At 51.1% G+C, this 26,566-nt stretch overlaps 2 protein-coding genes across 2 annotated transcripts; both read left to right on the top strand.

Annotated features, from left to right (window-relative positions):
• Positions 1–6,966: 6,966 nt before the first annotated feature.
• Positions 6,967–9,817, top strand: LOC142015984 (perilipin-3-like). The gene is made up of 7 exons (XM_075000028.1): positions 6,967–7,029; positions 7,310–7,416; positions 7,548–7,828; positions 8,270–8,466; positions 8,719–8,841; positions 9,419–9,529; positions 9,596–9,817. The coding sequence occupies exons 1-7, from the start codon at positions 6,967–6,969 to the stop codon at positions 9,815–9,817; spliced, it is 1,104 nt and encodes a 367-aa protein (XP_074856129.1).
• Positions 9,818–19,663: 9,846 nt separating this feature from the next.
• Positions 19,664–25,873, top strand: LOC142007190 (perilipin-3-like). Its single transcript, XM_074983750.1, has 8 exons — positions 19,664–19,726; positions 20,004–20,199; positions 20,319–20,330; positions 20,576–20,646; positions 21,037–21,289; positions 21,741–21,937; positions 22,190–22,312; positions 25,475–25,873. Exons 1-8 carry the CDS (start codon positions 19,664–19,666, stop codon positions 25,871–25,873), a joined length of 1,314 nt encoding a protein of 437 aa, XP_074839851.1.
• Positions 25,874–26,566: the final 693 nt, after the last annotated feature.

Raw genomic sequence — 26,566 nt, 5'->3', positions numbered from 1 at the left:
ATAGGTAGCCCCACCCCAGCTGTATATGTAAACAGTAAAGATGACAGGCAATGTTAACACACGGGTGCAGGTTCTTGGATCACAGTACTCAATTTTCCACTGGTATTAGAAGGTGTGGGAAATCTTATGCTCCAGTATGGGGGTTAGTTTATTTCTAATTTATGGAATAGCACAGATGCCATAAGAGCTTTAGTTATTGATGATACAGCAGTGATTATAGAGGAGACAGGCTGGGCAGGGGTAGCGCAGCTGTGGAAGGTAAGCATGAGGGCACGGATCTCCACATTTGAATGAGGGCACCATTGAGAGTGGTCCCATTTGCAAGTGTCCGCATGTGGGTAAAGTGATGCTTTGCTGCAGAGTTCTTGGGGAGCAATGAGTAATCTACGTAGTAGTAGTAGTAGTAGTAGTAGACTTAGTGCCTAAACCCTGTTAGTGCAGGGGGGGCTGGCTTTTAATTTAGAGCTTTCTTAATTTAAAAAAAAAAAAAAAAAAAAAGAGAACCCACACGTGCCAACCTTGACCATTCTAAATTGAACTTGGGGAATCTCCTAAACAGTGCCTGCTTCAGATGGATAAATGAACTAGTATTTGCAGAAGCCCAAGGGCTAAGGTCAGTGTGAATGTCTAGTGAAGGCAATGAGGAGAAAGACAGACAAGCATTTTGCTGAAATACGCTATGTGGGGAAAGGCTACTTCTACTGCTAGATGTGCATGTGCCCTAGTTGTAGGGGGGCTGCAGTGCTCACAGACAAAGGGTGCTGGGGGTATACTGAACTCAGTGCTTGGCTGCTACTTCATCAACCATTTGATCCAAAAGGGACCATTACACTTATGGTCAGCTATTGAAATGTAGAGCGGGGTCTCCCAGCTGCAACAGGCTCTACCTAGCTCTAAATGGCTCCTGGAAGGGAGCAGCAGGCCTGTGGCCCTAGGCACAGGGGCCTCTGTACACTTGCCCATTCCCCAAAACTCCCGTGGGCCAGGAAGAGCAACCAAGGGAAGCTCCAGGGCCAGTGCTTCTGGGTGGAGAGGCAGGCAGCATACAGCCTACTCAGGCTTACGGGCCACAGGGTCCTTGCAGCCTCTTCAGGAAAGTGTAATTAGTGGGGCTGGGAGTCCCCTACCTGAGCCCCCACCTCTATTCCTCCCTATACCACACCCCTGTGCCTCAGCCCAGAGCCCTTTTCCACTCCCTGAACCCTTAATTTCTGACCTTAGTGGGAGCGCTTTCCTGCAGCTCATGTCCTACTGCTCCAGTATCCAGCCTGGTATAGGTGAGCAAAGTGTGGGAGAGGGAGAGCTAGGGGGGCGTGAGCCTCTAGCGACAGGGAAGGAAGCAGGGCAGGGGCATTAGGTTTTGTGCAGTAAGAAAGAGAGCAGCTTTTCTCCCTGCTTCAGCTCAGTGTTCAGTGGCCTGCAGCAAGTGGGAGGAACAAGACTGGAGTGTGCTCAGGGGAGGGAGTGAAATGGGGCTGGGTAAGAAAGCAGCAAGGCTCAAGCACCCCTACCGCTGACGCTTTTAGGAGCATGGCATCCCGAAATGACAGCTGTGCCAGCCAAAGGAGGCTAGCCCAGAGATCGATGAACCTTTCAAAATTTCTGGTGCATGCGTAACCTGCCCTTAATAGCACCTCTACTATTAACCTGACCCCTCTCTCTCTCCCCCAGCTTTAACTAAAAATAAGCATTACCAGTTCCTTACCCATCTCCTGTGAGGGAACAGATGAACATCTGACTTGACTAGGATTAGTGTCTGAGTTTACATTGGACCCATAGAGCTAAATTCAGTAAGTTCCCTTGATCCAGCCTCCGGTGGTCCAGAAATCCTGGTGGTCTGCCCTCTGGCAAAAATAGTCCCATTTAAAGAGCTAATGCTACAAAATTTGATGGTGTGGCATGCAGTAGTCTCCCAAGATATGCATGGGTTGCCTTTGACATAACCCTTGGGTCCCTCAAAGTTTGCATGAGTCAGGGGGCTTGGGTAGGGGCTGTGGGAGGGGGAAAGGAGGATTAAGATTGGGGTGGGTTAGGGTGCAGAGGAGCCAGGGGTGGAGTTGAGCTGGGGTGTGCGGGAGCTGGAGTTGGGGAGCGCTACAGGGGTGAAGCTGGAGATGTGTGGTGGTGAAAAAGCAGGAGGAGCGTGGGGGTGGTGAAGTGGCAGGAGCACGTGGTGGGGACATCCAGTGGTCCCAGGCAATTTGGCAATCCAGCACCTGTCCAGTCCTGGACATGCCAGATATCAGAAAGCCCAGCGTAAACTCAGCTGCATTCCGAATGCAAGTGAGGGGCAATGTTTTCATCATGATATTAGGTGGTCAACTTGTTACCTAGGCTCCGCGAGCTACAGTACGAGAGAAGATGGCTTGAGCTAGCGTGCTGAAGTTAGGTGTTAAGTAAATGCAGCCCCTGTCCCTGGTTAAGGAAGGCACTACATCAGCCAAGATGTTTTCCAATTGTGAATCACATTAAAAAGGTACATTTTCAAGAAGGGGAAACACCTCGTTCTGTACACAGCTCTGAAACCACATCTTCAGGTTGCCTCAGAGTTATGAGAAAACTTCAGACCTGGCATAAAAAAAAAAAGGAAAGAAAGCCATGTGCTTTGTCAATTATAGAACAAAAGACGACTTGTAGGACCCATTCTGGGAAGCCCCCACCCCACAATAGCAAGCAGCCAGGGAGCCTGGGTTGTCCCATCCAGACCTCTTAACGTTTCTGTGACTTTTTCCATTATCAGGAGTGTCCGATCTTCTGATGCTAATGGAGACGTTGCCATGGACAAAACTATGATGCAATATTATCGGGAAAAAAAACCTGGAAACATAAGAGCATTAAAAACAGACACATAAGCAGCTGCCCGCTTCTGCAGAGGCCCTGACTCAGTAGCTCGGGGAGGTGTGAGGTGCCCTATTCAGCTAAATGATGCCAAGTGATGGCTATAGAAAAGTCTAGGTTTATCCTATATCATCGCTGCTGATAAATAGCAAGAAGAGAGAGGAAGGATTACCGATCTATGTAATGTACTAGTTGCGGCTTCTCATTTTCCTGGTGAGGGGGGGTGGGATTTGGGAACTCTTCCCATTCACCGACCACAATCTGAGCTTTGGGGGTCAACGGCCGTATGCCACCGATCCCATTGAGCCCAGCCAGCCTTTTCCCTACTAAAGTGAGGGAGGGTGAATGGGTGGGCGCACATCAGGGCCAACAAGAGCCGGTTACCTCTCCTGCTATGGATGCTGCATTGCCCGCTGCTGGAGTCTGGGTGACAGCACAGGCAGCCATCACCAAATCCCTGGCATTCAATGGATGTTTTCAAGCTTTTCCTTGCAGCCCCATTGGACCAAAAAAAAAAAATAGAAAAAGCTTATTTTGAAATGGCAGCTGACATTGACCTAATCACATGACTGGGCTCCAGGCATGTGGCTATTGTGCTGCCATGGTTCTGTGGTCATGTGGTGCGGCTGAACCTCCTGGGAGGGACCTAATCCCAAAGAACCCAGCAGAGCATGCGTGCGCCTGGTCCGAACACCTGCACAGTCTGCTATCAGGAGCATCTCACGCAGGCGGAGCTTGGCCTGTTAGCAGGGCCTGAGACTGTATCACCACTTTTTCCTCTCCCAGTTGAAACCTGGAGGGAGAGCAATGAAGGGGACACAGAGGGATAAACACTCTTTTCTCACACCCTTCCCTTAAAACGGTGGTTCCCAAACTTTTTGGCCCCACGCTCCCCTTTTGAGTTTTGAGAAACCCTCATGTCCCCCCAGTTGTCCTTTCCCACCTTCCAGCCCCCCGCTTTAAAAAAAATCCAACTTGGAATTTGAAATGAACACAGAAACTTGATATAAAAATATTTAAAATTAAAAATAAGCTCAAATAGTTGTTCTTGGCCCCTTGTGGGACCCTGGTGCAGCCCCAGCTGGCCAAGTCCCGTGCCAGCTGCCTGCCTGCCCGCCTGAGCCTCCAGAGCCACCCATCTGAGCTGACCGAGCCCCGTGCTCCTATCGGGGACCAGGGAGTGTGCGGGCAGAGCCCAGCCATGACTAAAAGGTCCTCCTCAAGAGGAAGGATCCACTAAAATACATGGGCCCCAAATAAATTCGGGGGACAACTAAAAAGAAAAACAGGGGCTGGAGTGGAGCCTGGTGCACGATGCCCAGAGGAACTCTGCTCAGATTCGTGATCAGAGGGCGGAACGGAAGTTGGTCCCACCGTCACAGGCCCCTCCCTTGGCCAGCCTCCTTTTCCTGGGCTACATCTCTACTGGGACACAACGTTGAAGTAGGCTACTTCGACGGTTATCGTCTATACGTCCTCCAGGGCTGACAACTTCGACGTTCGACGTTGAAGTAGCCCCGGAGAACACCGAAAAGAGCTGCCCCGGAAGGAAACGCGGAGCGTCCACACACACAATTCCCCTCTTTCGAAAGAAGGGGCCAGGAAAGCCCGCGGACCGGGTCACAGAGCACACTAGCCCTTCCGGGGCAGCTGCAAGCCGCTCCCTTAAAGGGCCCCTCCCAGACACACTCGGCCTGCACCGCACGAGCAGCCCTGCGTTGGTGATACAAGCCTCGCAGACCTCGAGCCCGCAGACATGGACGTGCAGCAGGAGCTGGAAGCCCTGCAAGTCACTTCCCGCGGAGCAGGCGCCCTTCTAGATGCTGCCCAGGCAGCCGCCCAGCAGCTTCTGGAATGCAAGCCCTCCCCAGGAGCACTAGGAGACACCCCCGACCATCGGGCCCTCCTCACCCTCCCGCGCCGTGTGCCCCGCCGACTCTGGAGCTACCCCTCCCACACCGAGTGGTGGGAGCACCTGGTTACGGGGGAATGGAATGATGAGCAGTGGCTGCGGACCTTCCGCATGAGCCGGCAGACCTTCCTGGAGCACTGCCAGTGGCTCACCCCTGCACTCAGGCACCACGACACCCGGATGCGGCGCACCCTCCCCGTCGAGAAGAGGGTCGCAGTGGCTGTCTGGAAGCTGGCCGCTCCAGACAGCTATTGCTCCATGGGACAGCTGTCTGGAGTGGGAAAAGTCACAGTCGGGGCTGTCCTCATGGAGGTAAGGATGCCTGGGGCTGAACTCCCTGCTGCGGAGGGGGGCCTGGGTGAGGGGGGCTGAGGAGAGGGGCCTGGGAGAGAGGGGCCTGGGTGAAGGCGGTCACACTCTGCAAACCCTCACAGGCACTCATGTTCCCTCCCCACAGGTGGTGCATGCACTCAATGCCCTGGTGCTGAAGAGGGTCATCCGAGCTGGGGACCTGCACGCGGCCGTCAAGACATTTGCTGCCATGGGATTCCCCAACTGCTTTGGAGCCCTTGATGGGACCCACATCCCCATCCGCGCCCCAGACCACAGTGGTGGCTGCTACGTCAACCGGAAGGGCTACCACTCTGTGGTCCTTCAGGCCGTGGCCGCTTCCAGGACATCTACGTGGGCTGGCCTGGCTCTACCCACAACGCCCGCGTTTTCCGGAATTCGGGACTATGCCACCGACTGCAGGCGGGGCCCTACATCCCCCAGAGGGAGATCCCTCTGGGGGATACCACCACTGTACCCCTCTGCCTTGTGGGGGACGTGGCATACCCCCTCCAGCCCTGGCTTACGCGGCCCTATACACGCCACCTCTCTGATAGCCAGGACCGCTACAACGCCCGACTCAACCACGCCCAACAAGGAGTCGAGCAAGCCTTCGCGCGCCTGAAAGGCCGCTGGCGTTGCCTCCTGGCACGCCTAGAACTGGGCCTCCCAAACACCCCCCAGGGGAAACTGAGGCACTGAGAAGCTAAGCAACTTGGTCAAGGTCACACAGAAGCTCTGTGAAAGAGGATGGAATTGACAGCAGCTCAAATCCTAGGCTAGTGTCCTAACCCTTTGGAAAAAAATACGTGTCTGTAGAATGCCACTCTTTGCTACAGTGGGCCAGTGTTTACTTTGAAGCTATGAGCAACTTGTAGAGGAGGCAGGTATCTGGATCTCTGCAACCTTACCACCACAGAAGGTTTATATATTTTTTTCTTTTTTCGAGATTTTTCAAAACAAAGCCAGAACTTCAGTTTCAATATTTTCCCTTGTCTCTCTCTTTTCCCATGGTCAATTGCAATGAAGGTCAATAGCTTTTTGTCACAGAAGTTCTTTAGAACATTTTACCTATACTAACTAGCAACTGTTTCAAGACAGCAGTGGTATCAGTGAATTCAGCTGGACGACAGCAGAAGACCCGGGGGAATAATTGGAATCACATATGGTGAAGAACTCAGGCCCAAACTTTGCAGTCCCCAAGGGATTTGCATTCTCTTATTGGTCAAGGAAGTGGAAGCTTTCTTTCACTGGCTCCCTAAACTGTCAGTCCTCATTATTTCACCACTCCCTCATTATGACATCACCAGGAGTGTATAAAATCTTGCCAGAGGGGAAGAAAAGTAAGGCAGTGTTTGGAGTCCTAGGGTAGGTTGGTGGTTGTGACTGGGAATAAGGTTTTGAAGGGGGTTTCCTGTCTTTCTTTTTTCTTTTTCCTCTTCTTTCGTCATGTCTTTTTGTTTATGCTCCTAAGAAATGTTTGGCTGTGCCTGTGTGCTGTGCTTATATTGTGAAGGAGTTGGTCTTAAGCCCTTTCTCTCCTGTGACAGACTCATGTGCTTTTCATGCACTTAAAAGCAACGTAGAACCAATAGAATCTACAGCCTTCAAAGGGCTTATAAAAATGAGACTTTTTTTTTTTTCTGGTTACTCTTATGTGACAGAAAGGAGGAGCATTTTCTTATCTATATAGTAAAATTTTTGGCTCCACTGCTTTTTACAGAGTAAGTGCTAGATACCAGCCATTTGTTAAGCTGTTGGGGCTACCAATTGGCCGTTGTCTGGAATAGAACCATCTTCTTCCCTTTGAAGGGCTGTAGCTCCCTTAGGAAGGGTTACAACTTGCAAAGTAAGCTTCTCTCTCTTCAGGCACATCTAATTCCACTATGGATTCTAATGGCAAGGATACAAAGATGGCATCCCTGGAGCATGGGGAGGAGGAACAGCAGGTAGGTATTGCCTCTTAGGCATCACTGGTTCAGTTGATGACAAAGACACAAGATGTCTGGCTTACCCTATTGAAAACCACTTCTCCCCTCCCTGTCCAGTGACCTTTGTGATCAGGCTCATCTCTCTCAAGTGAGACCTAGCTGTTAGGTGTGCTAGCTCTGTAGCCTCTTGCACCGTTACAGAATCTTTTTGACTCGGGGATAACAGCTGAAAAGTAATGAGTGGCTCCAAGCTACAGCCTTGCTTCTGACTTGCTCATTTTCCTCCTTGCCTCCCTAGACTGTCTTGAAGAGGGTGACCAGTCTCCCGCTAGTGAATGCTGCCTGTGACTCACATTCAGACTCCAATAGGGCATCTTGTAAAATGGCCATGTTCCGTAAGGCTGGGTGTGGGGGAGGAATATGGTCACCCGAGCAAGGTAGGGAGTTCTTCATGTCTAGATGGACAAGTGGTAAACATCCTCCAGTGACTCGACTCCCTGGGCCGATGTGGTTTATTGCCCTGAATGTCTGGTCAGTAATGCTTTGCTTGACCCTTCTCTCCAGGCTGTGCCCGACACACAGGAGTCTGTCTCCTCCAGACTGACAGATGTCAAGGAGGCCATGAGCAGAGTGGTAGACATGACGAAGGAGGCTGTGCAGGATGGGATGAAGGCCACCAAGTCAGCAGTGACGGACAGCATGAGCACAGTAGCAGAATCCAGAATGGGCCAACTGGCCGTGAGCGGAATGGAAGCAGTGCTGGGGAAGTCAGAAGAGCTCTTGGATCACTACCTTCCCATGACGGAGGAGGAACTGGGTGAGAACACAAAGGACAGGGCTATGGTTTCAAAGAGCAAAGTAACACTCCCTTTGGTCCAAACTTGTCTGGACAAGACTGAGAAGCCTCTCAGCCTGCACTGGCTGACAGATGGGCAGCATTTTCATGAGTAACGTGCTTGGCCAAGGGAGTTCCTGGCTACATGCCCATTGAAAATGATGTGAGCAAGTGGGGAAAGGGTGGTGCTCGAAGGTACTATGGGCATGAATTAGGACTACATCTTGGAGTCCATGTCAAGTGTGCAGAAACAGTCCTAGTCGTCTTGGTATGGGGTCAGTTATTAGCCGCCTTAAAGGCAGAGGTTGATCTCATGGCTTTTTGAAGGGCTATTCCGCCAAGAATTTGGGGTAGCATTGGGCAGTTGAGTATAGCTTGTCCTCCTTTCCCAGGCTCTTACCCTCAGATTCTTCTTGCCTTCAGCTGAACTTGCTGAATCCATGGAAGGGACTCCAGCGTCTTCAGCACAAGCGCCGGAGCATCGCAGCTACTTTGTGCGTTTGGGTTCCCTGTCGGCCAAACTCCGCCAGCGCGCCTACCGCTATTCCCTAGACAAGATGAGGCATACCAGCCAAAGCATCAATGAGGCTCTGTCCCAGCTTCGTCAGGTCATCGGACTGGTAAGGACTTGCTCCGCTTCAGGAGGCGGTCTACTAGTAAACCCTAGCCCAGTGCCTGGGCAAATAGAGTTGCTCGTGGCTTGGACTCCTTTGCCCTACTCCCCTGCCTTTCAGGCCAGGCAACTCTTCCACTTCATCCTGTGTGGACCAGGGCGTGTTAGGCTTATAGAACATAAAATGTCTGCAGGTTGAAGTTGTGTCCTCAAGCAGTAGAGCTAGAGGAACTGAGAGATTTATTCAATCCCTTTCTAGATTGAATACATCAAAGAAGGTGTGAGGCTCCAAGATGCCCGGGAGAAGTTCCAGGAGATGTGGCTGAACTGGAGTCAAAAGCAGCCAAAAGGCAGTGAGATCACAGACTTGGAAGAGACAGGGGTATGTCCATAGCTTTGCCCTTCTGCTCGGAGGCTGAAAAGTGTTTTGGGCCTTGCAAGGTAGCTGCTGAGCTCCTCAGCCAGACAGATACCTGGTGACCTCCTACCTTGAGGGAAAACAGGGTTGCCCATAAGTGTTCCTCGAATACATCTCAAATTGGTCACTCGTGAATGCTGTGTCCAAGGGGCTTCACTTCCCTTCTTGGTAGGGTAGCTGTAAGTGTTGCCCTCCCTTAACCTCAGCATAGCCTTCAAACCTTTAGTCATGTAACTGATAAGGAGATCCGTAAACTCTCCCCTGATCGAGCTCTGTTCCAGGCATCTTATGTCTCTTAGTGTCACAGGCTGCAAACAATGGTAATACAGGCTTCCTGAGTCCTAAAAGCCAAATAGCTTCCCTTTCTATGGAAAGAATGGCTAAAGCCAATGCTCTTTCCATGAAAGAGCTCCTGGTTTCTGTCCCTGCTATCCTTTTCAGCACAGCTTCCAGCACGAGGAAATCTCCAGAAGAGGTAGCAGCAAGTCCCATCTTTGTGTGTCTGTGGTGAACGTAAACCTTGGGTTTGTTTCTCCACCAGATGGAGTCTGAGACTCTGGCCATGTCCCGCAGCATTCTCCAGCAGCTGCAGGATGCCTGCCAGGTGCTAGTATCCAGCATTCAAGGCCTCCCCCCCAGCCTTCAGGATAAGGTGCAGCAGGTGTATCGCAACATGGAAGAGCTCCGTGCCTCCTTCTCAAGCGTTGGTTCCTTCCAGGATCTCTCCAGCAGCCTCCTGACCCAGAGCCGGGAGATGATGAGCAGGGCCCAGGAATATGTGGATGAGCTGATGGCTTACATGATGCAGAATACACCTCTGTCCTGGATTGTGGGTCCCTTCATCCCCTCAGGTAAGGGGTCTGCAGGTTCCGTGGAACCACCAAGCCAAGAAAATGAGGATAAAGAAGCAGAAGTCACAACAGCATCTAAGGCTGACTGAGGACCTAAAGCTGGGAAGACTGAATTTCAAAGAAGGAAGGCAGAATTGCTTTTTGTCCCCCAGCTGTCCCCCCACCTTTGACTTCACATGCACAAGAGACTTCTTCTTGTCCAGGAGGCTCTGTTTAGATGGAACTTGAGGGAGGTCCAGAATGGGAGCATTTAGAAGTGCTAGTGGTATTAATGTATGCCAGCTGTTGACCTGCCCCTCCGCTTGTTTCTTGGTTGACCTGTTTAAATCTGAGGGAAGGAATGTGACTAACTGAGGCTTCAGATGGCTTTGCCTGAGCAGGGCCCAGGTATTGTGACTGCTCCTTTGCTCAGATAATACTACAGTGTCCACAATAAAATGTCATTGTATTTGAACTTGGTGTTTGTGTCCTGTTGAGTCGCCGAGCACAGGGTCTGCAGAAGAGAGCAGTGCTTGTAACTCATCCTGCTATAATCCTTGTTTCTGAGTGGTAACCATCAGCCAGAAGCATGACACACATGGAGGCAAGCTTCTGCATACATATCGCAAACAAGTCTTAGCACCTTGCTAGTTGGAGAAGGATTCTTCAGCTGCAACCACTAGCTCCTTAGGACAAATCATTCCTGAGCTTTGGAGATCAGGCTGTAGCAGATCTGCCTTCAGCGCTTTTCAGTGAGCAAGGGCTGGAGGCAACCAGTGCAGCTCTGCTAGAACCTACCTTTGTGCCTTCCACTCTGGGGGTGGGGAGTCACTCACTATTTTCTGAACAGCTTTTTTTTTTTTTTTTTTTTTTTTAAAAACAAGTTGGGGGCAGAGGAGAGGGAGAGTAGTGCCACATATGCAATACAAGCAGCTCGAGCATGGCATGGGCTTTTTGGAATCCCAAGGACCTAAAAGTCATCCACATCCAAGCTGCATGGGTAGCCCCACCCCAGCTGTATGTGCAAACAGTAAAGATGACTGGCACTGTTAACAGTGTGGTGCAGTTTCTTGGATCATAGTACTCAATAGTCCACTAGTATTGCAAGGTGTGGGAAACATTATGCTCCGGTATGTGGGTTAGTTTTTTTCTAATTTCATGTAATAGCCCAGATGCCATAAGAGCTTTAGTTATTGATGATACAGCAGTGACTACAGAGGAGACAGGCTGGGCAGGGGTAGTGCATGTGCTGAAGGTAGCATGAGGACACAATCTCCACATTTGAATGAGGGCACCATTTAGAGTGGTCCCATTTGCAAGTGTCTCCATGTGGGTAAAGTGATGCTTTGCTGGAGAGTTCTTGGGAAGAAATGACTGATCTACTCATGACTAGTAGTAGTGACTTCTGTGACTTAGTGCCTGAACTCTGTTAGTGCAGGGGGGCTGGTCTTTTCTTCATAGTTTTCTTTTTTAAAAAAAACAAAAAAACAAAAATAAACCCACACATGCCAAGGGTGATCATTCTAAATTGAACCTTGGCAATCTCCTGAACAGTGCCTGCTACAGATGGATAAATGAACTGGTATTTGCAGAACCCTTAGGGTTAAGGCCAGTGTGAAGGTCTAGTGAAAGCAATGAGGAGAAATGCAAGTGCTTCTGGTGAAATACACGACTGTGGGTTCCCCACCCCCCCAAAACAAGCTGTGGGGGGAAAGGCTGCTTCTACTGCTAGATGTGCATGTGCACTAGTTGTAGGGGGCTGCAGTGCTCACAGAAAAAGGGTGCTGGGGGTATACTGAACTCATTGCTTGGCTGCTTCTTCATCAAAAAGGGACCCTTACACTTCTGGTCAGCTATTGAAATATAGAGCGGGGCCTCCCGGCTGCAACAGGCTCTCCCTCGCTCTGGAAGGCAGCAGCAGGCTGTGGCCCTAGGCACAGGGGCCTCTGTACACTTGCCCGTTCCCCAAAACTCCCATGGGCCAGGAAGAGCAACCAAGGGGAGCTCCAGGGCCAGTGCTTCTGGGTGGAGAGGCAGGCAGCATACAACCTACTCAGGCTTACAGGCCACAAGGTCCTTGCAGCAGCATCTTGGAATTGTAGTTCGTGGGGCTGGGAGTCTGCTACCTGAGCCCCCACCTCTATTCCTCCCTATACCACACCCCCTTGCCTCAGCCCAGAGCCCTTTTCCACTCCCTGAACCCCTCATTTCTGGCCCTAGTGGGAGCGCTTTCCTGCAGCTCATGTCCTACTGCTCCAGTATCCAGCCTGGTAAAGGTGAGCAAAGTATGGGAGAGAGAGAGCTAGGGGGGCGTGAGCCTCCAGGGACAGGGAAGGAAGCAGGGGCATTAGGTTTTGTGCAGTAAGAAAGAGAGCAGCTTTCCTCCCTGCTTCAGCTCAGTGTTCAGTGGCCTGCGGGGAGTGGGAGGAACAAGACTGGAGTGTACTCAGGGGAGGGAGTGAAATGGGGCTGGGTAACAAAGCAGCAGGGGTCAAGCACCCCTACCACTGTTGCTTTTAGGAGCATGGCGTCCCGAAATGACAGCTGTGCCAGCCAAAGGAGGCTAGCCCAGAGATTGATGAACCTTGCAAAATTTCTGGTGCATGTGTAACCTGCCCTTAATAGCACCCCTACTATTAACCTGATCCCCCCCCACCCCCCATCCTTAATTAAAAATAAGCACCAAGTGGTGGGAGCACCTGGTTATGGGGGAACGGAATGGTGAGCAGTGTCTGCGGAACTTCCGCATGAGCCGGCAGACCTTCCTGGAGCTCTGCCAGTGGCCCACCCCCGCACTCAGGCACCACGCCACCCGGATGCGGCGCACCCTCCCCGTCGAGAAGAGGGTCACAATAGCTGACTGGAAGCTGGCCACTCCAGACAGCTACCGCTCCATGGGACAGCTGTTTGGAGTGGGAAAAGCCACTGTCGGGGCTGTCCTCATGGAGGAAAGGATGCCTGGGGCTGAACTCCCTGCTGCGGAGGGGGGCCTGGGAAGGGGGCTGGGAAGGGGGGCCTGGGTGAGGGGGGCTGAGGACAGGGGCCTGGGTGAGGGGGGCCTGGGTGAAGGCGGTCACACTCTGCAAACCCTCACAGGCACTCATGATCCCTCCCCACAGGTGGTGCCTGCACTCAGTGCCCTGGTGCTGAAGAGGGTCATCCGAGCTGGGGACCTGCACGCGGCCGTCAAGACATTTGCCGCTATGGGATTCCCCAACTGCTTTGGAGCCCTTGATGGGACCCACATCCCCATCCGCGCCCCAGACCACAGTGGTGGCTGCTACATCAAGCGGAAGGGCTACCACTCTGTGGTCCTTCAGGCCGTGGTCGACAGCCGTGGCCGCTTCCAGGACATCTACGTGGGCTGGCCTGGCTCTACCCACGACGCCCGCGTTTTCCGGAATTCGGGACTATGCCACCGACTGCAGGCGGGGCCCTACATCCCCCAGAGGGAGATCCCTCTGGGGGACACCACCACCGTACCCCTCTGCCTTGTGGGGGACGTGGCATACCCCCTCCAGCCCTGGCTTACGCGGCCCTATACACGCCACCTCTCTGATAGCCAGGACCGCTACAACACCCGACTCAACCACGCCCGACAAGGAGTCGAGCGAGCCTTCGGGCGCCTGAAAGGCCACTGGTGTTGCCTCCTGGCACGCCTAGACCTGTGCCTCCCAAACACCCCCCAGGTTGTGGGGGCCTGCTGCACACTCCACAAGCTGGTGGAAAGCAAGAGGGAGGCCTTCGTGCAGGGCTGGGCACAGGAGGCTGCAACAGCCTACCCCCAGCCAGCCAGCCGCCGCCCCGAGCCACCAGGCCCACCAGGACAGGGTCCGGGAGGCGCTAAGGGAGTACTTTTACCAGGGGGCCCAGTGAGTGACCCCCCCCAGCCATCCCTGCAGCCCGCCCCAGCACCCACCCCTCACCCTCACCAAAAACACACGGGACACAGGTTTTTGGAAAAATAAAACTATCATTATTTTTACAAGAACAAAAATGTCTCCTCTTTTTGGCATATAAATAATATTAGCAGAAATAAAACAGATTCAATGAAAATAATAACCATATACAATTGGGACATCTCTACAAACTATTACGGGGGGGGGGTCAACTATAAATAACTATATACAGTGGTGGGGACAACTCTGTACAAGGGGGAGATGTGGGCACGCCACATCCGCCCATCATTCTGGGGCGGGAGTGGACGGGCGCGAGCCCCGCTGCGTTCGGCTGGCCGGTCCCCCTGTCACCCGGGGTCCCCGGCGAGGCCGGCTGGGCGCCGGGAGCACGGTGAGGTATGGCCGAGGCGGGTCCTCAGCCCCGGGTGGCTCTTGCTCTGAGGAGCTGGTGGGTGGGGCAGAAGGCGGGACATCGGGCGGGACAGCAGGCAGGAAGCAGCAGGCAGGGTGGCGAAGAGGGCAGCACGGATGACATCAGGGGGAGGAAGACTGGCCACCAGCTCCTCAAACGCATTGGCCACCCGGTTGAATGTGGCCATGAATTCCCACCAGGCCTCCCGGCGCCAGGCAGCCTCCCGCTCCTCGAATTGGAGCCTCTGCTCCATGAGGTCCGCCTGGCGCCGGAGGGCCGCAGCCGCCTCCGGGACATAGGTGGTGGTGGTGCGGCGGTGTCCTCGGCAGTGTCCTCGGCGGCGGTGGGCCCGTACTGCGGCAGGTGGTGACCCCGGGAGGTGGTGCTCCGGTGGTCTGGGAGGGCTGTTGGGGACCACGGATGGTGTGGCTGCAGAAATAGGGGGGATGGGAGGCCGTGAGTACCCAGCCTTGACCCATGGCCCACCCCCCATCCCCCCAAGGGCCTGTGTCCCCCCGCATCCATCCCCCATTGGTGCGTGCAGTGATCCTGTGGGTGGTCCCCTCCAGTGGTCCGCCCCTCTCTCCTCCCACCGGGGGTGGGGCACGGAGCTGTCCATGGGTGGAGGTGCTGCTGGGCACTGGTGGCTGTGGCACCATCCCTGTGCTGTGCATTGCCTGGGCCATGTCAGACTGCGGTGTTTTGGGCATGTGTGGGGCCCCCAGTCAAGTGGTGCCCCTGCCCCATGCTCAGGGGGTCTGCGCCCTGTGGGGTACGTACCTGACAGTGCACTGCCAGACTTCAGAGATCCCTATGCAGCAGACACGCGGCTGGAGCTGCAGGACGGGACGTCCAGCACCAGCTCCTGCTCCTCGCTGGACCACTCGGTGGCTGGGGCGGAGGGTCCCGGCTCTAGGCGTGGCGGGGGGCAGGGCTGGCCTCTGGACCCGACCCTGTCTCCGAGGGTAGCTGGGGCTCGTCGGCCATGGTGTCAATGGTGGCTGGGGGGGAGGAGGTGCCCCGGGGGCCCAGGATAGCCCTGAGCTCCCAGTAATAGGGGCAAGCAGCGGGGGCAGCCCCAGACCAGCTGGCTGAATCCTGGGCCTTGGCGTAACCCTGCCGCAACTCCTTGACTTTACTCCTGACATGGTCAGGAGCGCGGGCAGGGTGAGCCCGGGCAGCCAGGCCCTCAGCCAGCCGGGCAAACGCCTCCGCATTCCGCCGCTTGCTCCCCACGACGTGAAGCACCTCCTCCTCACCCCAGAGCCCCAGCAGGTCTCGGAGTTCAGGGTCAGTCCAGGAGGGGGGGCCCCGCTTCCTACCCGGCCGCCTGGAGGTCTGGGAGCCCAGGGATGGCCCGGAAGGGGAGCTCTGGGTGTGCTCGGGTGGCTGGCTGGCCGCCGTGATGGTGTCCCTCTGGCTGTGCAGGGACCTCGTGGCAGGGCTGCTGCACGCACGCTTGCCGCCAGCTTCCTGCTACGGGCTTTCCAGGTCCCTGCGGCTTTAAGAACCGCTGAGTGCAGAGATCATAGAGCCCTGCAGGGGCTGGCCAGCACGTCTCAACCCCTCAGCTGATTGCTGCCATGGAGGACACCGCTATTTCGAAGTAAGGGGACGCGGATCGTCTACCCACACCCTACTTTGACGTTGAACGTCGAAGGAGGACGCTGTTCCCGTCTTCTGATGGGAACAGCGATTTCGACGTCTCGCCGCTTAACTTCGATTTGAACATTGAAATAGCGCACGGCGCGTGTAGAAGGTGTCAGCAGACGGATGTAAAATGATCTCCAGATTAACCTACATTGCAAAGTGATTATGTTGCAAAGTGACTAGTTACAACATGATGCAGCAAAATCCAAACTCCTGCCAAAAGCAAGTCTTATAAAAGGTTAGCTCTTGTCAAAGCTTTGGATTCATCCTGCCAAGCAAAAGCCTCATAGCATTGGAGTCAGGAGTGACAGATTCTAGCTTCCCCACTCAGACCAAATCTAACTGGCTTGAGCCTTCGTCTGGTAGCGAGACCCATGTTAGCAGGATTGGGGTCAGTGTGTGGGAACGCGTATGTGTCTTACTTTGTAGTCTCCAAAATTTGGCATATTGCCTTTTCCCCTAAAACGATAACATGGGAGCTGTAGTCCGTACTGTCAGGACTCTGAATCTTCTACCCCAGCCTAGAATCCTCTCTGCGCCCAACCTCCTTCACAGAGCCTGCACCTCCCATCCTCTGCCTCATAACTCTCTGCCCCGGCCCCCAGTCCTCTCCTGCACCCAAACCCTTATCCCTGGCCAGAGCCAGGAGGAGCCTTCCTGCCCCTCCCAGACCAACTCCCTGTCCCAGGAGCCTTCTCCTGCACACGGAACCGCTCATTTCTGGCTCCTTCTGTAGCCTGCATCCCTGGGCAGAGCTCCCCTTACACACCTCAGTCCCCCACCCCAGCGCAGTGAATGTGAGTGAGGTTGAGGGAGAGTGAAGAGTGGAGGGAAATGCAATGGAGTTACCCAGACGCAAGGCCTTGGGGAAGGGGCGGGGCACGCACAGCGCCCGTGGGAAGGAGAGGGGCAGGGAGTGCAGCAGAGGTATTCGGCTTAGTGCATTAGAAAGTTAGCAGTGGGACCTTCCCCTGACGTAGGACAGCCGTGGGGGAGGGGAGATGTCCAGCTGGTGAGTGTTCAGCGGAGGGGTGGCATGGGGCACGGGCAGGTGGAGGCAAGGTGGGGGCAGGGCTTGGGGCAGAGCAGAGGTCAAGCACCTTACACTGCCAGCCACTTGGAAACACAGCAGCCCTGGCACCGGGGCTGACAGTGATGCCAGCCAAAGTAGACGAGGCCGGAGATTTATGAAGTTTGCAGATGGGCTCGTTGAGTGGGGACAAAGAAGACAGATGTCCTGGGGCCTGGCAATTTAAAAGGCCCCATGGTGCTTGGCCACTATAGAGGCTACAGCTGCAAAGGTAGCACCCAGAGCCCTGGGTGGCACACACTGCTGAAGGGCTGGCTTGGGTAGGCTCGTCCTCAGCCCTGTTGCTTTGTGCAGGGCTCCACCTCTTGCAGCTGCCCAGAGATGCCCCTCCCACCTGCCCAGGGCCTGCTGAAATCTGCTGGCTGCCCTGCTTACAGGATTCCTTAGGGGTGCATAAACTGCTATTAATCGCGGAAAGAGTCAAAGTTTGCAAGACTTCTTATTTATTTTGGCCTCTTCAAGATAGGATATAGCTCTGATACTCAGACAGACCCTCACAAGGTATAAGTGTCTATTGAATGCATCATATCTGACATGTCTCGAGAAGATGATAGGAAAATTCTGTGGTTTAATCATTAATCCATCAGGATGTCTTTTGTTGACCAATTAAATTATCAATTTGCACTAAGCTATTAACTTTTTGATGAGGTGAATGACATAGATAGTATAAAACTCAATGTAGTACTATAATACATGCAATAATTAATTCAAATGATGGTGGCTCCTTTGCATAACACTGGTTGCTAGTTTGGCTCCTGGACCAGTGAGTATCACTGGAATACAATTTCAACAGATGCTCCTCAATGATCAGGGGGAACAAAACCCAGCAAGGCTGCATTGGCACTGGAAACATCAAAGAGAGTGGCAGCGATGGTTCTGCATGGGGGAGCAGTTTTTGGATGAAACAATAGCGGTTGTGGCTGTCTACCCCCTCAAGAGATGTTTTAAAAATTGCACCTTCACAATATTAATTTCCTTCTTGAAGTTCCAAAGCACTGCATTATTGCCCTGATTCACACGTTTCCCCTGCCCCCGATGACCATCCACCTCATCCTACTGATTAGTAAAGAACAAATTTCAGGACAACATGCAAGACGTTTACTGTACCATAGAAATGCTCCATGCTTCATTTGCCACATTTAGATTCCTTCCAAAACCTGTCTAGACTAAGGCTCGCCAAAATGGGACAGCAGACAGGTCATGAAGGGCGACTTTGGGATCAGCAGAATGGCTGAGTAGGGAGACGTGTTCTGTAGCTGATGGGATAGTAGGCAGTGGAAGGGCTGCTACTGCCTTCCCCACTCGAGATGGGCAGAGAATGGGCAGTCATGAGGGAAGAAGACGTAGATCTTCAGAGTATGTCCTAGGGCACGTGCATAATACAGGCTGGCTTCTCAATTGCCTTGTATCTTGTTTAGTCATTTACTTCAACACACAGTGGGTGATGTTACAAAGGGATGAATTAAAACTCTTGTCTCTCGCCCATCACAGAAAGGGAACTTGTTCTGCTTCTTTTTTCTGAATTGGGGCTGAAAGAGGAGTGAGGAAGGGCTATGCCAGTTACCCGACCCAACTTTTGTTCCCTAACAAAATGTATCCTTCTCTAAGGTGCTTATATGGTCCTGATTGCCAGAGTATCTGAGCACCTCACTACACTTCTGTGAGGTACAGTAGCTCTATCATCCCCACTGGTCAGAGAGGAAACTGAGGCACTGAGAAGCTAAGCAACTTGGTCAAGGTCACACACAAGCTCTGTGGGAGAGGATGGAATTGACAGCAGCAGCTCAAATCCTAGGCTAGTGTCCTAACCCTTTGGAAAAATATACGTCTGTAGAATGCCACTCTTTGCTAGAGTGGGCCAGTTTTCACTTTCAAGCTATGAGCAACGTGCAGAGGAAGCAGGCATCTGGATCTCTGCAACCTTACCACCAGAGAAGGTTTATATATTTTTTTCTTTTTTCGAGATTTTTCAAAACAAAGTCAGAAGTTCAGTTTCAATATTTTCCCTTGTCTCTCTCTTTTCCCATGGTCAATTGCAATGAAGGTCAATAGCTTTTTGTCACAGAAGTTCTTTAGAACATTTGATCTATACTAACTAGCAACTGTTTCAAGACAGCAGTGCTATCAGTGAATTCAGCTGGACGACAGCAGAAGACCCGGGGGAATAATTGGAATCACATATGGTGAAGAACTCAGGCCCAAACTTTGCAGTCCCCAAGGGATTTGCATTCTCTTATTGGTCAAGGAAGTGAAAGCTTTCTTTCACTGGCTCCCTAAACTGTCAGTCCTCATTATTTCAGCACTCCCTCATAATGACATCACCAGGAGTGTATAAAATCTTGCCAGAGGGGAAGAAAAATAAGGCAGTGTTTGGAGTCTTGGGTAGGTTGGGGGTTGTGCTTGGGAATAAGGTTTTGAAGGGGGTTTTCTGTCTTTCTTTTTTGTTTTTATCCTTCCTTGGTCATGTCTTTTTGTTTATGCTCCTAAGAAATGTTTGGCTGTGCCTGTGTGCTGTGCTTATATTGTGAAGGAGTTGGTCTTAAGCCCTTTCTCTCCTGTGACAGACTCATGTGCTTTTCATGCACTTAAAAGCAACTTAGAACCAATAGAATCTACAGCCTTCAAAGGGCTTATAAAAATGAGACCACTCTTTTTTTTTTTTCTGGTGACTCTTATGTGACAGATAGAAAGGAGGAGCATTTTCTTATCTAGTAAAATTCTTGGCTCCACTGCTTTTTACAGAGTAAGTTCTACATACCAGCCACTTGTTAAGCTGTTGGGGCTACCAATTGGCTGTTCTCTGGAGTAGAACCATCTTCTTCCCTTTGAAGGGCTGTAGCTCCCTTAGGAAGGGTTACAACTTGCAAAGTAAGCTTCTCTCTCTTCAGGCATATCTAATTCCACTATGGATTCTAATGGCAAGGATACAAAGATGGCATCCCTGGAGCATGGGGAGGAGGAACAGCAGGTAGGTATTGCCTCTTAGGCATCACTGGTTCAGTTGACAAAGACAAAAGATGTCTGGCTTACCCTATTTAAAACCACTTCTCCCCTCCCTGTCCAGTGACCTTTCTGATCAGGCTCATCTCTCTCAAGTGAGACATAGCTGTTAGGTGTGCTAGCTCTGTAGCCTCTTGCACCATTAGAGAATCCTTTGGACTCGGGGATAACAGTTGAAAAGTAATGAGTGGCTCCAAGCTCCAGCCTTGCTTCTGACTTGCTCATTTTCCTCCTTGCCTCCCTAGACTGTCTTGAAGAGGGTGACCAGTCTACCGCTAGTGAATGCTGCCTGTGACTTGGCTGCAACTGCCTATGCCTCCACCAAGGAGAGCCATCCCTATGTCAAGTCTCTGTGTGACCTGGCAGAGAAGGGAGCGACATCCATAACCAACGTTGCAGTCGGCAGCCCCGAGTCAGTTCCCCCTGTATTTGAACCTCAGGGTGAGTGAAGTCTCTGCAGAGGTGTGTGTGTGTGTGTGTGACAACTTGACCATAGGTGCTTAAGAAATGTAGGCCTGCAATATTAGAGGTGGGAATGATGGTAGTGTAGAAAGGTACAGAAGCCCAGGGATGTAAATATCCACCTAGAGGATAAGGAAGGGGTTTGTTGACACTGACTGTTGCTGAACCTGCAGTTGCCTTCATTGTGGCCAGGAAGTAAAGATTCGGGCTCAGCTAACTTTCTTTCAAGAGCAATAATCCTTGCAGGAGATCCAACTGCAAAATGAGCAGATCCCTGTACAACAAGGGATGCTCTGACCTCTTTCAGTCAGGCAAAACCCAAAAAACCAGATGGAAATATGCTGTCTCTCAACAGGGACTAAGGCTGTTGCTGAAGTAGAGAAGGTGGAGGAGACTCTACCAACTCCTCAGCAGACTGCTGAGATGGTAAGTCTGTCCCCACAATGACATGTTGAGCAATATTTTACGAACGCCACTGAAGGTGGAGGCAGGTGTCTAAGGCCTGATAGCAAGCTGCAGATCTTCTACTGAAGAGTTGACGCCCTCTTGGGCTGAACAAGGGACAATTCCTGACCTCAGGCCAGGACTCAAGGCAGTTCACTCACATTCAGACTCCAATAGGGCATCTTGTAAAATGGCCATGTTCCGTAAGGCTGGGTGTGGGGGAGGAATATGGTCACCCGAGCAAGGTAGGGAGTTCTCCATGTCTAGATGGACAAGTGGTAAACATCCTCCAGTGACTCGACTCCCTGGGCCAATGTGGTTTATTGCCCTGAATGTCTGGTCAGTAATGCCTTGCTTGACCCTTCTCTCCAGGCTGTGCCCGACACACAGGAGTCGGTCTCCTCCAGACTGATAGATGTCAAGGAGGCCATGAGCAGAGTGGTAGACATGACGAAGGAGGCTGTGCAGGATGGGCTGAAGGCCACCAAGTCAGCAGTGACGGACAGCATGAGCACAGTAGCAGAATCCAGAATGGGCCAACTGGCCATGAGCGGAATGGAAGCAGTGCTGTGGAAGTCAGAAGAGCTCTTGGATCACTACCTTCCCATGACGGAGGAGGAACTGGGTGAGAACACAAAGGACAGGGCTATGGGTTCAAAGAGCAAAGTAACACTCCCTTTGGTCCCAACTTGTCTGGACAAGACTGAGAAGCCTCTCAGCCTGCACTGGCTGACAGATGGGCAGCATTTTCATGTGTAACATTCTTGGCCAAGCGAGTTCCTGGCTACATGCCCATTGAAAATGATGTGAGCAAGTGGGGAAAGGGTGGTGCTCGAAGGTACTATGGGCATGAATTCGGACTACTTCTTGGAGTCCATTTCAAGTGTGCAGAAACAGTCCTAGCCCTCTTTGTTTGGGGTCAGTTATTAGCCGCCTTAAAGGCAGAGGTTGATCTCGTGGCTTTTTGAAGGGCTATTCTGTCAAGAATTTGGGGTAGCATTGGGCAGTTGAGTATAGCTTGTCCTCCTTTCCCAAGCTCTTAGGAAGGCTTACCCTCAGATTCTTCTTCCCTTCAGCTGAACTTGCTGAACCCATGGATGGGACTGCAGCGTCTTCAGCACAAGCGCTGGAGCATCGCAGCTACTTTGTGCGTTTGGGTTCCCTGTCGGCCAAACTCCGCCAGCGCGCCTACCGCTATTCCCTAGACAAGATGAGGCATACCAGCCAAAGCATCAATGAGGCTCTGTCCCAGCTTCGTCAGGTCATCGGACTGGTAAGGACTTGCTCCGCTTCAGGAGGCGGTCTACTAGTAAACCCTAGCCCAGTGCCTGGGCAAATAGAGTTGGTGGTGGCTTGGACTCCTTTGCCCTACTCCCCTGCCTTTCAGGCCAGGCAACTCTTCCACTTCATCCTGTGTGGACCAGGGCGTGATAGGCTTATAGAACACAAAATGTCTGCAGGTTGAAGTTGTGTCCTCAAGCAGTAGAGCTAGAGGAACTGAGAGATTTATTCAATCCCTTTCTAGATTGAATACATCAAAGAAGGTGTGAGGCTCCAAGATGCCCGGGAGAAGTTCCAGGAGATGTGGCTGAACTGGAGTCAAAAGCAGCCAAAAGGCAGTGAGATCACAGACGTGGAAGAGACAAGGGTATGTGCATAGCTTTGTCCTTCTGCTCGGAGGCTGAAAAGTGTTTTGGGCCTTGCAAGGTAGCTGCTGAGCTCCTCAACCAAACAGATACCTGGTGCCCTCCTACCTTGAGGGAAAACAGGGTTGCACATAAGTGTTCCTCGAATACATCTCAAATTGGTCACTCGTGAATGCTGTGTCCAAGGGGCTTCACTTCCCTTCTTGTTAGAGTAGCTAAGTGTTGCCCTCCCTTTACCTCAGCATAGCCTTCAAACCTTTAGTCATGCTATCAAAATAAAAAACACAGTAATAATAGGAGATTTCAATTATCCCCCTATTAATTGGGTGCACGTCACCTCAGGACGGGATTCAGAGATTAAATTTCTTGATGCCTTAAATGACTGCTTCTTGGAGCAGCTAGTACAGGAACCCACAAGGGGAGAGTCAATTCTCGATCTAGTCTTGACTGGAACACAGGATCTGGTCCAAGAGGTAACTGTTACTGGACCGCTTGGAAATAGTGACCACAATATAATAACATTTAATATTCCTGTGTTGGGAAGAACAACGCAGCAGTCAAACACTCTGGCCTTTAATTTCAAAAAGGGGAATTACACTAAAATGAGGAAGCTAGTTAAACAGAAACTAAAAGGTAGAGTAACTAAACTAAAATCCCTGGAAGCTGCATGGAAACTGTTTAAAGACACCATACTAGAGGCCCAACTTAAATGTAGACCCCAAATAAAAAAAACACAGTAAGAGACCTAACAAAGAACCACCATGGCGAAACAGCCATGTTAAAAAGGCAGTGAGAGAGAGAAGGGCAGCTTTTAAAAAGTGGCAGTCAAATCCTAGTGAGGAAAATAGAAAGGAACAAAAACACTCCCAAATTAAGTGTCATAATGTAGTAAGAAAAGCCAAAAAGACTTTGAGGAACAGCTCGCCAAAAATTCAAAAAACGATAGTAAAATGTTTTTTAAATACACTAGAAGCAGGAAGCCTGCTAAAAAAGCAGTGGGGCCCTTGGACGATGAAGATATAAAAGGAGCGACCAAGGAAGACCGTGCCATTGCGGAGCGATTAAATGATTTCTTTGCTTCAGTCTTCACGGCTGAGGATGTTACAGAGGTTCCTAAATCTGAGCCAGCCTTTTTTGGTGACAAAAAGCTGAGGAACTCTCTCAGATTGAAGTGACATTAGAGGAGGTTTTGGAGTGAATTGATAAGCTGAATAGTAACAAGTCTCCAGGACCAGACGGTATTCACCCAAGCGTTCTGAAAGAAGTCAAATGTGAAATTGCGGAGTTAATAACAGTGGCTTGTAACCTATCCTTTAAAGCCACTTTGGTACCAAATGACTGGAAGACGGCCAATATAACACCAATATTTAGAAAAGGCTCTAGAGGAGACCCTGGCAATTATAGACCGATAAGTCTAACATCAGTACCAGGCAAATTAGTAGAAACACTAGTAAAGAATAAAATTGCAAGGCACGTAGAAGAGCACGAATTGTTGGGCAAAAGTCAGCATGGCTTCTGCAGAGGGAAGTCGTGTCTGTCTAATCTATTAGAAGTCCTTGAAGGGGTTAATAAACATGCAGACAAGGGGCACCCAGTGGACCATAATATACCTAGATTTGCAGAAAGCCTTTGACACGGTCCCACACCAAAGGCCTTTTATGTAAATTAGGCAGTCATGGGCTAGGAGGAAAGATCCTTTCATGGATCGGGAATTGGTTAAAAGACAGAAAACAAAGGGTTGGAATAAATGGTAAATTTTCACAATGGAGGAGGGGAACTAGTGGTGTTCCCCAGGGGTCAGTCCTGGGACCGATCCTGTTCAACTTGTTGATCAATGATCTAGAAAATGAGGTAAGCAGTGAGGTGGCAAAGTTTGCAGATGACACCAAGTTGTTCAGGACAGTCAAAACCAAAACAGATTGTGAAGAACTACAAAAAGTTCTCAGCAAACTGAGTGAGTGGGCAGCAAAATGGCAAATGAAATTTAATGTGGGTAAGTGTAAGGTAATGCACGTTGGAAAAAATAATCCAAATTACACGTACTACATGATGTGGTCAAATTTAGCTACGACAGATCAGGAAAGAGATCTTGGAGTTAGAGTGGATAGTTCTCTGAAGACATCCACGCAGTGTGCAGCGGCAGTTAGTAAAGCAAATAGGATGTTAGGAATTATTAAAAAAAAAAAAAGGGATGAATGATAAGACAAAAGAGATCATGCTTCCCCTATATAAAACTATGGTACGCCCACATCTTGAGTACTGCGTGCAGATGTGGTCTCCTCACCTCAAAAAAGATATATTGGCATTAGAAAAGGTTCAGAAAAGGGCGACTAAGATGATTAGGGGCTTGGAACAGGACCCATATGGGGAGAGGCTAGAGACTGGGACTCTTCAGTTTGGAAAAGGGGCAATATGATAGAGGTGTATAAAATCATGAATGGTGTGGAGAAAGTGAATATAGAAAAATGATATACCTTTTCCCAGAATACAAGAACTATGGGACACCAAATGAAATTGATGGGTAGTAGGTTCAAAACTAACAAAAGGAAACTTTTCTTCACACAGCGCTGAGTCAACCTGTGGAACTCCTTGCCGGAGGAGGCTGTGAAGGCCAGGACTCTGTTAGGGTTTAAAAAAGAGCTTGATAAATTTTTGCAGGTTAGGTCCATAAATGGCTATTAGCCAGGGGTAAAGTATGGTGCCCTGGCCTGCAGGAGATGGATGGCAGGAGATAAATCACTTGATCATTGTCTTCTGTTCTCCTTCTCTGGGGCACCTGGCATTGGCCACCTTCGGCAGATGGGATGCTGGGCTGGATGGACCTTTGGTCTGACCCAGTGTGGCCATTCTTACCTAACTGATAAGGAGATCCCTAAGCTCTACCCTGATTGAGCTCTGTTCCAGGCATCTTATGTCTCTTAGTGTCACAGGCTGCAAACAATGGTAATACAGGCTTCCTGAGTCCTAAAAGCCAAATAGCTTCCCTTTCTATGGAAAGAATGGCTAAAGCCAATGCTCTTTCCATGAAAGAGCTCCTGGTTTCTGTCCCTGCTATCCTTTTCAGCACAGCTTCCAGCACGAGGAAATCTCCAGAAGAGGTAGCAGCAAGTCCCATCTTTGTGTGTCTGTGGTGAACGTAAACCTTGGGTTTGTTTCTCCACCAGATGGAGTCTGAGACTCTGGCCATGTCCCGCAGCATTCTCCAGCAGCTGCAGGATGCCTGCCAGGTGCTAGTATCCAGCATTCAAGGCCTCCCCACCAGCCTTCAGGATAAGGTGCAGCAGGTGTATCGCAACATGGAAGAGCTCCGTGCCTCCTTCTCAAGCGTTGGTTCCTTCCAGGATCTCTCCAGCAGCCTCCTGACCCAGAGCCGGGAGATGGTGAGCAGGGCCCAGGAATATGTGGATGAGCTGATGGCTTACATGATGCAGAACGCACCTCTTTCCTGGATTGTGGGTCCCTTCATCCCCTCAGGTAAGGGGTCTGCAGGTTCCATAGAACCACCAAGCCAAGAAAATGAGGATAAAGAAGCAGAAGTCACAACAGCATCTAAGGCTGACTGAGGACCTAAAGCTGGGAACACTGAATTTCAAAGAAGGAAGGCAGAATTGCTTTTTGTCCCCCAGCTGTCCCCCCACCTTTGACTTCACATGCACGAGAGACTTCTTCTTCTTCTTCTCCAGGAGGCTCTGTTTAGATGGAACTTGAGGGAGGTCCAGAATGGGAGCATTTAGAAGTGCTAGTGGTATTAATGTACTCCAGCTGTTGACCTGCCCCTCCGCTTGTTTCTTGGTTGACCTGTTTAAATCTGAGGGAAGGAATGTGACTAACTGAGGCTTCAGATGGCTTTGCCTGAGCAGGGCCCAGGTGTTGTGACTGCTCCTTTGCTCAGATAATACTACAGTGTCCACAATAAAATGTCATTGTATTTGAACTTGGTGTTTGTGTCCTGTTGAGTCGTCGAGCACAGCGTCTGCAGTAGAGAGCAGGATGAGGTACAAGCACTGCTATAATCCTTGTTCCTGAGTGGTAACCATCAGCCAGAAGCATGACAGACATGGAGGCAAGCTTCTGCATACATATCGTAAACAAGTCTTAGCATCTGGCTAGTTGGAGAAGGATTCTTCAGCTGCAACCACTAGCTCCTTAGGACAAATCATTCCTGAGCTTTGGAGATCAGGCCGTAGGAGATCTGCCTTCAGATCTTCTCAGTGAGCAAGGGCTGGAGGCAACCAGTGCAGCTCTGCTAGAACCTA

This window comes from Carettochelys insculpta, chromosome 1 (genome assembly GCF_033958435.1).
Source record: "Carettochelys insculpta isolate YL-2023 chromosome 1, ASM3395843v1, whole genome shotgun sequence".
In the NCBI taxonomy this organism is placed as follows: domain Eukaryota; kingdom Metazoa; phylum Chordata; order Testudines; family Carettochelyidae; genus Carettochelys; species Carettochelys insculpta.
The sequence above is the reverse complement of the archived record's forward strand: the minus strand, read 5'-3'. Positions and strand labels throughout refer to the sequence as shown.